Here is a 14,420-nt window from a genome sequence, read left to right on the forward strand (position 1 = left end):
CCTAACGTAAACATCATGTATTGGAAACCATTAAGCTAAAAAGCTGGTGAGGAATGGTATTGCTTACCCTTGTTCTACACTGGTGTTTGGCCTCTGTCCAGACACTGACTCCGAACTGTCAGTTAGAGATGGCACCACAGCCAAAAACCTGCATCAACAGTTAAATGGAGTTTAAGGTTAATGTGTCTGTTCTAGGTTTGTCTCATACTTAGAACACATTTGGCACAATTAGTGGCCTAATTTTGAGCAGCTACATAACATCTTCAGAAAAATTGGAATTGCCCCTTTCCTCTCTAAACCCACATTCATTGGGTCACATATCTCATACTATGTACAGCAAGTTTGGCGTGCAGACATTAGTGCTTCCTAGTGGCTCTTCTCTGCAGTATTGTTTGCTACAGGATTATGCAGTGTCTCACACCACTTGCAACCTACTTCTCATTGTCAGATCACTGTAGGTTCAAATATTGCTCAAAACAGATAATTGCAAATATTCGGATTAAATATTGCAACTTAAGTTATTTTACAATACCTTTGATAAACTTTATTTCTAACCCCCTTCTGGAAGGCCAGGAGATAGTTCCGTCCATCCCCTGAGAAAACTTCAATTGCAATTGGCTGAAAACAAACAAGACAAACATATGTCACCACTAACACCTTTGCTTGTCACCTCTGAAGGTCAGAAGTAGGCCAGTTTAGTCATACCAGTTGGCACATGATTCAAACTTATTGCAACACACACTGCTTAGTGCGGCCAACTGTTCTCTTTTCAGAACGCTACAGTTCACTAATTCACACAATAAACTAAACTATAGCAAGCCAAACATGGTTCAGATCAGATGCTAGGCTTAATCTCTTCAGTTTCAACATAATGAACAGCTTTCACTTGCCAATTACTCATCTGATACCTATTTTACTTTGTTAAAATTCCAAAGTTGGCACCTCAATCTAAATACTGTGTCCAAGTTACCTGCAAAAGGTATCTCCTTTTATGTACTTCCTTGATATCTTCATAGGCAAAAATGCTGCACGTTCTTTTGAGTTGACTTGGACCTTGCCTTGCTCCCCTTGGTATGATAGGCTCATGCATCCTGTAGATGGAGCATATACAGGAAAGAGATTAAAAAGAACATAAATTATAAATTATTTTTTTTTAATCTTTGAGAGAGTCCCATTATCGAAAAACTTATTTCACGATACATCACGCAACACATTTTGCATTTTGTGAGCAACAGAAGAAACTGCTCCTGAGATCTTCCACAATCTGACATGTTTTTGTAGTTGACTCAAAAGAATCTCATTAAATACCTGTTGTTCACCTACTAAAGACTGATGAAACTCTTTATTAAACCACTCACTTTGGAGGCAGCGTCTCAATATCCCGTATTTCTCTGGTGGCAGTCATGGTAAATCCATCAATCACATAGAAGTGCTCTTTCCCAAAGAGAAGAAGCCCTTCGCTAGTGTCAAGGCCCTGAACCCGAGCGCAGCGGTACATATGTTGAATCTGAAACAAAAGACAGCTGTGAACAAAAGCAGGTTGGCAAGCTCAAACTCAGACCATTGCTTTGTTAGAACAAGGCCTAAGCAGTGCTTTATTACTTGGGATACAGCAAAAATTCTGCTATTTTTCCCATTAATTGGAGATGTACATCACCTTTGTGATCGTTGATTTCAAAGGCAGTTTAAATAAAGCCTCCATCATATAGTATAGATTTCTATGTTTACTGACTTGTCCATTCTCGCTTTGCTTCTTGGGCATATTTTGCAACCTGGAGCCCTTTCAACCTTGATCCCAAATCTATTTAGTGGTATACTTCAGACAGACAGTCTGAAATACTAAATAACCAGAACAGCCTTTGAACATAGTTCAGAGGGATAAAACATTCACTGTCAAAACTTTTCATTCTAATGATTACAAGAATTACTTAGAAAGTCTATCATGTGCAATATTTACATGTTCAACGTATATTTCCTTTATGGGGTCTTATTAGGTTGACAGTGTAATAATCCAATCACAGGATAGCTTGCAACTTTAGTTCTACGACAGGTTGAATTCTCCGTAGCAGGCAGAAGCAAAGCAAGAATGTTTCCAGTACAGGGGTTTTGGGCTCAGGACCTCTTTGAACTCAAGTATACATTTGGTTTCAAGGATGCTGCAAGAAGCTGCTGATGGAATATTAAGAAGGTGCAGCTTTAGATCAGGGAAGCTATTTAGGATGTTTATTTGTGTTTGCTACATGCACAGCAGAAATTCCAATACAGTAAGTGCTTAGTCTGTTTGCAGTACACAGTACCTTCTCTCCTTCTTCAAGAAGTCGAAGCAAAGTTGTATTGTCAGTCTTCTCCTCTTCATCAATTGAACTCCCCTCAACAACCTGATCTTGTGATTGCTCCTGGTTCTCATCATCTCCTCCATCAGGAGCGGAGCGAGATCGTTTCAGGGGAGGCTTCACTAGGCCTGAAAAAGACGAACAAAGATGAATAATAATAATAATAAAACACTAAAATTCACTGTGCAAAACCTTTTGAAGTTTAAAACTGCTGATCCAATGCTAAGACAGAAAATAGAGTCCCCACAAGATCCTTATGTTTATTCCAACATGAATGCAAGAGAAGATATAAAGGCAGAACATTTAAAGAGAACAGTTTGGGACAAAATAAATGATCTAACCTTTGACTCTTGCAATCGTGTCCTCTCCATGTTCTGGCTCCTGCTGAGTGGTTTCACCCACTGTATTTTCTTCAATGGTGTCCTGGAAGACTGCAGGGTTTCCAGAAGCCAGGCGCATGTAGTACTCCTTACTGTCATAACTTATAGCCCTTCGGTAGCGAGCAGGTTTCTTAGAAATAATTGAACACAATGGCTTAGTCAGTCAACTCCTCGCTTGCTTCAGTAAGTAAGTTTCAGGAACACTGTGTGCAGCACAGGGCATGCCCACTAAGTGCTTTGTGCGTGTGCAGACATACAGCAAAACATACAAAAACAGAGACTCTTCATAAGATCCAATAAATCATCTAATTTGTAAGGGAGATTTTGAACCATTGAAGTAATGATGAAGCAGAAATGCCTGCTGCTAACCCTACAACGTGGAGACATATTAAGTGTGGTCAGTATGTTATTAACTGTCACAAAAGACTGCTGGGATACTTTTGCTCTAAGACTGATAGATCAAATGGCCATTTTATAACCTTTCATCACTCCCTACAGTTCATTCATTAGACAGCCAAATTCATTGCTAGGTGTAGTTTGAGTAAAAATTTTCCTCAAGACAAGATGAAAATAAGTGGAGGTCGATATGAATGAAAAGCAGCCAGAGACCTGATTTGAAGGATCAAAAATTCTTAATTCAGTTTTTTTTTTTTTTTTTTTTTTTTACAAATACAGATTTTGAAGGCCTGCAGGCAGGCAACTGGCACAAGAGGATTCATTTAAGTGAAGTAATTCATCAAGCATCATTTATATCTTTGGATAAGCACAATGGATTATGATATGTTTCACTCTGGTGATGGTGTGTTGTTGGCTTTCTTTTAGCAGGTTAATTCTCACATTCCTCTTTTGATTATGGAATTAATGTTAGAAATCAAAGTAACCACTAAACGAGGACAAGGTCAGCAACATCAGTGGAGAGACAGATGGGGATAAGAGCTATTACACAGCCAAGAACCCTTCCCAAATTAAAACAAACTGATGCACCTGGACAGAAGAAAACCCATTATTTTTATATTTCAGTCAAAAATATTCTCTGAGTACTATTTAACGCCAACACCCTAACTCTAGAAAGCTCAGTTTGTGAACATACTCAGCTCTCCATCACAAAAACAAATTGTTACTTTGTAGCAATATAACCCACGATTCTTCAAATTAGATTGAGATAATAATGGAATATTATAAATTCAGATAAATGCTTTACATTTTGTGCAACTGCAGAATATTAGTTGCTGTTTCAATTAAGACTTTTCCTCGTTCACTTCTGCAGTTGTAACTGCAAATACATAAAAAGTGATGTTCTTTTTTTGTTGCTGTCCATCTGTGTGATGATGTAGCAGGACACTAAGTGACCCATAAAAATAAAACAGCTTTATTACAAGTAGATGTTTGGGATGACTAAGCAATTAAGAGCAGCAACATGAGATTCCTTATTTCAGGTCAAATTGCCTGCCCCAGAAATCCAAGATGTACAGCACTGTGATCTGATTTGCTGAGTTGGGCTCCAGTAAGTCTTCACTCTTTAACTCCTCTGTAGTAACGTAAAGTCCACAAAGAAAAATCCAAACTAGCACTGCTAACATGAAGAAATCAGTAACAAATCATATTTGATTTTCTATATAGCAATTACTTTCATTTATGTGTATTAGTTCATTGCTGACTGTAATTCAAAATCAGTGAATGCACATTGTGCACTATACTTAGTGATGGGCAAGACTAACTGCAATTTCATAGAGAAGCATCATAAGAGATAAATGCTTGCAGGGCAGTCAGTTCCTAACAGATCTGGTGCTTTTAAGGTACGATTTGTATTTTCAAACAACTGTGCACATATCATTAATAATAAAAATGAAGACGGTCAGGAACAACAACATTGGGTTAATAAATGTGGTGCTAACAAAAATAGGCCTCTTTCAGACCATTACGATTAGAAAGCAGAAAAAACCCTGCTCACCAGGTCCCCTTTGCAAACAACATCCATTTTCCTAGCAGTGCTTCCCAATGATCACATTGCCCATTACTAAACATGTTCTGTAGACCATTAGTTCCAACCCCAAGCTACAACTCTGAACACAACGAGAACAGTGACAGCACAGCCCAACACAGCCTGTTAGTGTGCAGAAAAGAAGTTAAGATCTACAGAAAGTTGTATTAGGTGAAGACTGAGGAGAGCACAGTAACGTCTTCTAACGCGAATATGGAAAACACCACCTTCAGGCCTGGAAATACTGAAAGAGCAAGTTGAAAGCCAACTGTGGAAGCACAGAATAAGATTGCCCAACATGCAGGAGAAACTGTAAAAGTTGTGATTATTTTACATTCTCTCAGCGTGTTTCTTTACCTTTTGAGGAATGCCATCATCAGATGTCTCAGGAAGTCTACTTGAAAGGTCAGACTGAAAACAGGGCATTAAGTATATGCGTCAGAAAAAGAACACTTTTAGAAGAAGGCATGATGATATCTTCTCCACTTTCTGTGCACTTAACTGTTGCTAAAACTATTCTGTGTCAGAAAAAAGTAGACAAATATACCTAATGGTGCAAAGTTGGCTGTACAGTATTTTTTTGTTTGTTTGTGCTTAAGTACCATGGCTTTTATTCTTGATTTGAGGAAAAAAATCCTACATGCATACATACATGCATACCTAAAAGACACAATAAAGACTGCTCCATTTCCTCAAAATGCTGTTCCAAAGCAAAGTGAAATGAACTGCCAGCTTTCCAAGGCCACATACATTTCTGCCCAAGTAGCTGATGTTCATATTCACAGATTATCAGTGAAAGAAGTACATCCAAATGAAGGCCAATAGGCCTATTTGGTTTTTGCTTTTTTTTCCAGATCTGTTTCAACTGTTATGTAGCACTATGCCAAGAACTCAGAGTGAAACCTCCCATCCATAGGTATGGCATTTCATAGCCTCTTGGTGAGCAGGTCAGTCCCCCCCTAAATATACTATGAAGAATAACTGGATCTTACCAACCATTTAGGGCTAACAGGCATGTTGGTAAACCAATAGAGTAAAATAGGCTTAAGATAATTTTTTTTTTTTTTTTTTTTTTTAAAGTGGATTTTACAGCTGGGCATGAAATTACTCATAATGAAATGCTGAATTACTTACCAGCAAGTTTGTTTCTTGCTCAGCTTCAGGCATGTAGGGATACTGTATATAAAACATGTCATTTCGAACCATCTTCTTCCTCATTCTACAGGGACCCTCAGTCATCTCCAACATCCACTTGTCAAGATGGGAACCAATGGGGGGACCCCACAAACCTCGCTCTCGTAGTAACTCATATTCAATTTGAGACCACTCTTCTGTCACATATTTTAATGCATTCTGCTGACGCTGAATACAAAGATATTACCATATGCATTAAGACTGATGTTTTTAAGCCTGCATCTGATGCAAGCAAAGTCATTTTTACTACATTACAGAAAACCAAACTACATTACAAAAAATTGAAATTTACAGTAGCATTTTATTATGCACCTTAATACACTTTCCAGTCTCAGCTACTATAAAAGCAATATTCACGTATTTCTCTAAGCATAAGAGGAAAAAAACAACAAATGAACTCTGCTTTTGGTTTTTACCTATAATTGAAATAATTTGTAAACAGCAAATATGAAAAAATGTGACATTAATACGCTGATTTTGAAAAGGGATTTTAGGAATTTAAAAAAGATAACTTCAGATGCTTTTCCTACCTACATTACCTACATTTCCTACCTACATAAGAAGAGGGAAACTGAAAAAAGCAAAGCTTATCTGTTGGATTTTTGCCAGTCACTTTCAATAATTTGAACTTCTGGGAAGCTGATTTCTTAGACTTTTAGAACACACCTCAGCAAATACTTTGAACCAAAGGACTGTGGGGATGCTTGAAAGAAAATGCAGGGTACAATGATTTTATTCTAGAAGGCACAGAACATCATCTTTCTATCACTGCATAATAATTTGAAAAAGGTACTGTAAAATTTTGTTTGTACTACTATAAAAGTAGCATTTGTACACAATGCTTTCCTGTGTCTTCTGCTATTTTTTTTTCAAGAAGCCTAAGTACTCCTTCGAATAATAATAAGAAAAAAAAGACGGAAACATGCTAGAGCATGCAGGCTTTTTAAAACAGCTTACGAAAAACTTAAGATTTAACTTAGGTACTACTGCTGCAATGAAATCAAAATTAGCTTTATTTGACTGCATTAAAGAAAAACCCTAAAATAACAATAGAATCTATACAATTAAGCGTTTAATCACCAACCTCCTAATATTTTATAAGCCCCATACTGAGAAACAGAATACAAACATGTCAAAAATACCAGTTTCAGGTAATCCTCTGAACCATACCTCCTGATATTCCTTATACTGCATATCAACCAGGTCGCGAACCACTGCAATGTGAGTAAACATCCACTGGGAAATTTCCTAATAGAAGGTAAGGAGACAGACAGAATCAGACTTTATAAAAGCAGGCTTATGTTTTGTTTGAATGGAAAGTCCATGAATCCATCACCTTGCTAACTTGTTCAAAAAGACTAGTTTCCTAAAATATGTTCTGGATTAATTTCAAACTACTGCATGCAAAAATATTTTTAAGGGTGTTTTACGTTTTTTATTTTATTTTGTTTGGTTGTTTTTAAGGCAGCAAACTCACATACAGGGACATAATTTAAGATAAACTGGCAAACATTTAGCAAATATTGAAAGCACATAATGGTTCAGAAAATTCTCAAATACCTAAAGAGAGGCACTAGACAACAAAAATTACTACTTTTCTCCATTTCCAGGTAATATTTTGTGGATGCTGCCCAATTTGATGGAAACCCTTACAGCTCTCATCATTCCACATTGACACACACCTGTTTTCACACCCTGTTCCATTGCTGATATGCCTAACAACCATTCCTGTCAGCTCAGTTTTTGGGTTTCTTCCTTTTCATTTTCATGTATTTACCAGGAAAAGGACCAATATCACTGAGAATTCTTTATTGTATCAAGTCCACTGCATGATTTCCAGACCAGTAAGTGAAAAGGCAAGCTATTTTTCAACTTACACAGGACACTAATAACTCCTGATGAAGTCAGCAGTTACACATTTCTTTATGGCAGGAATACACCTGCTCTCCATGACCTAAAGTCTCTCTGCTGTTCCAAGTGCTAATTACAGTAAGAACTCCATCCTACAAAACTTTCAGACCCGTCTTTCCTTTGTTTTTGATGTAGTACAATAAAAATAGGGAAAAGCAGTATTTGTTTAGTCATGATACATAAAATATGCTTATAAGGATTTTCCAAAAAAAAAAAAAAAAAAAAAAAAAAAAACATCTTGGCAGTAGGATGAGAAAAAGGACAAGCATCTATCTTGGCTTCCATTACAAAGTGGTGTGGCAAACTTAATTAGGACCCAGACTAGCAAAGCAGTAAAGCATTACAGATATATAAAAGCTTAACTCTCCTTTTAATGTTAAAGATAGGCAGCTGTGCTTGCTGGATTAGGACACACAGAAGCGAGAATGCTCAGTCTCAATATTCAATAATGAAAACAAGCACAAGATCTTACCTAACACTCTGAAAGATCATTTATATTGCAATATTTATCATAATGCTGGATTTCAGATTGCATTTTACCGAGTGACATTACCTGTGTAGAAAGATTGTGTTTATTGAGCCCACTCTCCTTCCGGTTTCTCCTGGAACCAGTTAGTTTAGAGAGGCCAAACCCACTGCTAACTCGTGAAAGTTTGGACTGTGTGGTCGGAACCAAGGCCTCCCCTCTACTGATGCACTTCTTCTCATGGGCTGAAAAACAAAGATCTTACGTTGTGTTTTCTGTTTGTGGTTTTTTTTGTGTGTGTGTCTGTGTGTTATTGTTTCTTTTTTTTTTTTTTTTTTTTCCTCTATCTGTTCTCATTATCAATGCCAGTTCAATAAACAGAGTAACCTTTTCTATTGTTGTTTTTCTGGTTGTTTGTTTTTTCTTGTGGATGTGGTATGTGCTTTTTTTTTTTTTTTTTTTTTTTTTTCAGTTTTGGTTTTGAAAGGAAGATTCCCAGGAGAAATTCAGAATTTTTTTTTAATTTTGAAAGGAAACATGAGAAGCAGATTTCTGATTCCTTTCACTGATTATCAAAACCAGGGTCTAACAGCTGTGAGTGCTATCCTCATCTGAATAAATGAAAAATCGGTATGTAGAACAAGGTCATCACCTCCCCTCCCCACCCCAACTAATTTCCATATTGCTGAATTACATCCCTTAAAGACCAAGAGAGCAGTCAAAAGAAGGGAGACAATGTCAGACAAAACAGTTTCTTTCATAACAGTTACAAAATAAATAAATCTATACTATTTGTTATAAATAGCAGACACAAATGAAAAGTAACCCAGTCAAGCATGACATCATTGTGCCCCTCCCTACATCCAAAAAGGGGCTGCATCATGACCTTGCTCTCTAGTCTGTCAGCACAAGTATGTCATTTTGAGAGGAGAAGTTAGGTGGGCCAGTGCACCTTTTTGTGAACATACAGCCATCCCTATTGATTGTCAAGTCCAGAAACACTAGCAAGCTTACGTTAAAACTTTAGTAAAAATCACAGATTAGTTCAGCTTTCAGCATTTTCACGTTCTCCCCATACTCATCTAATAGACCTCACTGTATATGCATTAAATTTGATTTAAAAAAAAAAAAAAACAAAAAACAAAAAAACATGCTTCCACTATTTTCTTCTTTTAAATGCACTACTACTTTCTTAAACCAATATATTCTCCTAAGATCTTCGACTCTGCTCAAAACACTTTATTTTATTTTTTTTAATACTGACTATTAGCTAGATAGCGGAAATGCACACAAAATTCAGCCAGGGACAAAGTATATCTAGGTACATGGACCACAAAACCGATTTCCAACATTGCTTTCTGTATATCCAGATTAACCTCAATTACAGAATCATTTAGGTTGGAAGACACATCCAAGATCACCTAGTCCAACTTATGACCTAACACTAACAAGTCCTCCACACTAAACCATATCACTAAGCTCTACATCTAAACATCTTTTAAAGACCTCCAGGGATGGTGACTCAACCACTTTCCTGGGCAGCCTATTCCAATGCCTAACAACCCTTTGGGAGGGGTTTTCCCTAATATCCAACCTCAATCTTCCCTGGCACAACTTTAGCCCATTCCCCCTTGTCCTAGCACTGAGCAAGTGGGAGAATAGACCAAAGGAGCCTCCTTTAATGTACCGGTAGCCTCCTTTCAGGTACCTGTATAGAGAGTGATAAGGTCACCCCTGAGCCTCCTCTTCTCCTGGCTAAACAACCCCAGTTCCCTCAGCTGCTCTTCATAAGACTTCTCCAGACCCCTCAGCAGCTTTGTTGCCCTTCTCTGGACGCACTCCAGCACCTCCATGTCCTTCCTGTAGTGAGGGGCCCAAAACTGAACACAGTACTCAAGGTGTGGCCTCACCAGAGCCGAGGGGGACAAGCACTTCTCTAGTCCTGCTGGCCACGCTGTTTCTTATGCAAGCCAGGATGCTGTTGGCCTTCTTGGCCGCCTGAGCACACTGATGGCTCATATTCAGCCGACTATCAACCACTACTCCCAGGTCCTTCTCTGCCAGGCAGCTTTCTAACCATTCATCTCCCAGCCTGTAGCGCTGCTTGGGGTTGTTGTGCCCCAAGTGCAGGATCCGGCACTTGGCCTTGCTCAACTTCATACCGTTGGCCTCAGCCCATTGGTCCAGCCTATCCAGATCCTCCTGCAGAGCCTTCCTACCCTCAAGCAGATCGACACACGCACCTAACTTGGTGTCTGTTGCCTGCAAACTTGCTGAGGGTGCACTCAATCCCCTCATCCAGATCATTGATAAAGATATTGAAGAGAACTGGCCCTAGTACTGGTAGTACTGAGCCCTGGGGGACACCAGTAGTGACCGGCCTCCAGCTGGATTTATCTCCATTCACTATGACTCTCTGGGCCTGGCTACCCAGCCAGTTTTTAGCCCAATGAAGCGTATGCCAGTCCAAGCCATGAGCAGCCAGTTTCTTGAGGAGAATGCTGTGGGAAACGGTGTCAAATGCCTTACTGAAGTCAAGGTAGACCACATCCACAGCCTTTCCCTCATCCACTCAGCGCGTCACTTTGTCATAGGAGATCAGGTTTGTCAAGCAGGACCTGCCTTTCATAAACCCATGCTGACTGGGCCTGATCACCTGGTTGCCCTGCAAGTGCTGCATGATGACACTCAAGATAATCTGCTCCATGAGCTTCCCTGGCACCAAAGTCAGACTGACAGGCCTACAGTTTCCCAGGTCCACCCTCCGGCCCTTCTTGTAGATGGGTGTCACATTTGCTAGCTGCCAGTTGACTGGGACCTCCCCTGATAGCCAGGACTGCTGACAAATGATGGAAAGTGGCTTGGTCAGCTCTTCTGCCAGTTCTCTGTGTCCTCGGGTGGATCCCATCCGGCCCCATTGACTTGCATACATCCAAGTGCTGTAGCAGGTCACCAATCATTTGCTCGTGGATTGTGAGGGCCACATTCTGCTCCCCATCCCCTTCCACCAACTCAGGGGGCTGGGTATCCAGAGAACAACTGGTCTTGCTGCTAAAGACTGAGGCAAAAAAGGCATTAAGCACCTCAGCCTTTTCCTCATCATTAAGTTTCCCCCCACATCCAGTAAAGGACAGATATTCTCCTTAGTCCTCCTTTTCATGTTTATTTATTTATAAAAACATTTTTTGTTATCTTTAACAACAGTAGCCAGATTGAGCTCCAGATGAGCTTTGGCCTTTCCAATTTTGTCCCTGCACAGCCTCACCTCCTTATCGTCCTCCTGAGTGGCCTGCCCTCTTTTCCAAACCCTCTTTTTCTTCCTGAGCTCTAGCTAAAGCTCTCTTTTCATCCAGGCTGATTGTCTTTTGCGCCAGCTCGTCTTTGGGCATGTGGGGATAGACTGCTCCTGAGCCTTTAAGATTTCCTTCTTGAAGAGTGCCCAGCCTTCCTGGACTCCTCTGCCCTTCAGGACTGCCTTCCAAGGGACCCTGCCAACTGCTGTCCTGAACAGCTCAAAACCTGCCTTCTGGAAGTCCAAGACAGCAGTTTTACCGATCCCCCTCCTGACTTTGCCGAGAATAGGGAACTCTACCATTTCATGGTCACTCTGCCCAAGACATGCATTTTAACCACCACATCTCCCACCAGTCCTTCTCTGTTTGTGAACAGAAGGTCTAGTGGGGCACCTCCTCTGGTAGGATCACTAACCAGCTGTGTCAGGAAGCTATCTTCCACGCTCTCCAGAAACCTCCTAGACTGCTTCCTCTGAGCTGTATTGTATTTCCAGCAAATTACTTCAGAACCATTCCATTGTAAAAGGCCCATTTCCACTCAGTTTTAGATGACCTTTGAGTATCTGCTGTCTGAACTCATACTAATCATTCCAACAACAGTTGGCCTTTATTAATACAGGCACACAGCTAACTTGAGCTTAACTTGTCCACCAGGTCCTTTTCCTGTAAAGCTGCTTCCTATGTTGAACAGACTTCACTGCCAAGGAAAAGTCTAAGTATCGCTGCTGCCATAGAAGTGATGTTCGGTCGCACATTTCCAATTTCATCAACGATGGGGAGAGCTGCATCCAGACATGCTCTAGATGGGTTCCCTTCCTGCCTGGCACATCCAAATCTCAGTAAGGTCTAATAGGTCATCACAAGGCAAGTGCTCATGAAAAGGTGCTAAATAAAAGTCCTCTGCCACCGTAATTCACAGGATGCTATTTGGTACACGCTCACACAAACACAGGAAGCTGTGGAGATAAGCAGAACTGTTGACTAAAGGCACTGTGTATGGCAGAGTAAGTATATCCCATACCTGGTACCATTTCTGAATCAGAGATGTTCAGCTATAACAGGCTGAAGTATTTACCAATACACAATAGGTAAGTCCATATTGTAATATCCTTTGCACATGGTTCCCTTTGGAAAATCTAACATCTGGGACAGGTTGCACTTACCCAAATGATTTTGCCAACACTTTAAACTTGCTTCCTCAATTAAAGGTCTTGCAACAGTTATATCCACTTGGCCACGATCATTGACAGGTAGCATCACTTTAAAAACTTCTTCTAACACCTGTTTCTTACTGTGAATCAACTCTGTCCACACTCTGTTTATAGCTTTTAAAAGAAGCTGGCGACCTGCGTAAGTACAAGACCATAAACAGCAAGTTTTCTAAGCTGCTTATTGAATTTGAATTTTTATAGTAGCAAAACGAATAGATTAAGCAATTACACTCGACATTCTGCCCTTCTTGTAGCACTCGTGAAATGCATTTTAACAGCCTGTCTCTCTTTTTTTTTTTTTTTTAATCATTTATACACTATTCGTACACATCTAGAAGTTAATTTTGAAATTCTTTCCTCTGTGAATCTGAAACACCGGCTCCAATTAGTTGCAATTCTTCTCCCATACCCACGCGTAAATTAACAACAATAGATTAATAAGAATCTTACAGATATACAGTCTATATAAAAACATACAATTCCAAACACAAATCACAGAAGTATTTTTTTATATCTGTATACACTGATAGATGTGTACGTAAATATTAAATGTATACATATAAGAAGAGCTAAACTAAGATCCTTTCTTCTACCAGACAGTTCATAAGTTTCCCTTGATAGAAAGATCCTAATGGTATCAGTGAGTAATAATTCTACATCTTATAACAGCCTTAACTATGCTCCTGTAAGACTTGTCAGATAGAGGAGCATGGCACACACTTAAAAGGATCCATTTACATTGCATTCAACTCAGTACACATGAAGGAGTCTAATTCTAGTTCACGTCCATTAAAAAAAAAAAAAAATGAAGTCCACTTGCTGTATTAAAAACAGTAGCTTATTTTGAATGTACCTGTTTTGGTGTTTCAAGTTTGTTTGTTTGTTTAGTGTTTATACACACACACACTCTCCTGCCCAAAGTATAACTAGGGTAAAAGACTACTGATGACAATAAAGCAGCAGCATTAACAGACATCTGTGGATTCATCACTCAGATTACCTTCACTGACATCTTGATTGTAGACTCCATCTGGCTCTATATCAGAGGGGATCATAATGTGCCAAGTAGTCATCCTGGCTTCTGCTTCCAATCCAAACCCATCAACATTGCTACAAATACACAGTGAATGAACAACCACCAGAAACAAATAAAAGCGCTACAAAGATTAATGTGTACTGCTACATCAATTATCTTCATTTCTGTCCACTTGATTTCTGATGATCTGCAGCCACAAGCCAAACTGAAGGTTTTTCAAAAAGGACATAACATGGACACTAATGTTGCTGGAAGAAGCAGAAATATTTCAGGAAACACCAGTGTGGCCAAAGCCATGAATGGCAAACACTAGGGTTTTTGTGGATCATGTTTCCCAAGTGTCTTGGGATAAAATCCAAGTCCTACAACTTTTTGGAAAGAAAAATGAAAATGCTAGTCAGGCTTTTGTAGCAATGCAGACAAGCAGGCGTTACTAGCATTTGTCATGTCCATCCAATTTAATTCTTATTTGAAGACATCCAATTACTAAGATACCGAACACATATTCAATAGACCCTAAGTCTAGTGACTGATCCCTTTAACTATTAATTACTTCACACCAGAGCTTCTTTCTACTTAAAAAATATTTCACATTGTCAAAGCATAGTAATATAA

General features: G+C 39.3%; 1 protein-coding gene across 6 annotated transcripts in view; it reads right to left on the reverse strand.

The window, feature by feature from the left end:
* WDFY3 (WD repeat and FYVE domain containing 3) overlaps positions 1–14,420 on the reverse strand; it is a 134,803-nt gene that overhangs the window by 21,055 nt on the left and 99,328 nt on the right. For 4 of the 6 annotated variants that reach the window (XM_035326042.1, XM_035326039.1, XM_035326037.1 and 1 more), the window contains 12 exons: positions 13,770–13,879; positions 12,722–12,904; positions 8,353–8,510; positions 7,059–7,136; positions 5,829–6,056; positions 5,052–5,105; positions 2,675–2,843; positions 2,298–2,461; positions 1,359–1,507; positions 971–1,091; positions 533–618; positions 68–148 (listed from right to left, as the gene is read on the reverse strand). In XM_035326042.1, coding sequence (XP_035181933.1) covers positions 68–148; positions 533–618; positions 971–1,091; positions 1,359–1,507; positions 2,298–2,461; positions 2,675–2,843; positions 5,052–5,105; positions 5,829–6,056; positions 7,059–7,136; positions 8,353–8,510; positions 12,722–12,904; positions 13,770–13,879 — 1,581 coding nt within the window. The remainder of the gene's footprint in view (positions 1–67; positions 149–532; positions 619–970; positions 1,092–1,358; positions 1,508–2,297; positions 2,462–2,674; positions 2,844–5,051; positions 5,106–5,828; positions 6,057–7,058; positions 7,137–8,352; positions 8,511–12,721; positions 12,905–13,769; positions 13,880–14,420) is intronic. The other 2 variants (XM_035326041.1, XM_035326040.1) reach the window with 1 other exon arrangement.

The sequence above is a fragment of the Oxyura jamaicensis genome, chromosome 4 (genome assembly GCF_011077185.1).
Source record: "Oxyura jamaicensis isolate SHBP4307 breed ruddy duck chromosome 4, BPBGC_Ojam_1.0, whole genome shotgun sequence".
Lineage (NCBI taxonomy): Eukaryota > Metazoa > Chordata > Aves > Anseriformes > Anatidae > Oxyura > Oxyura jamaicensis.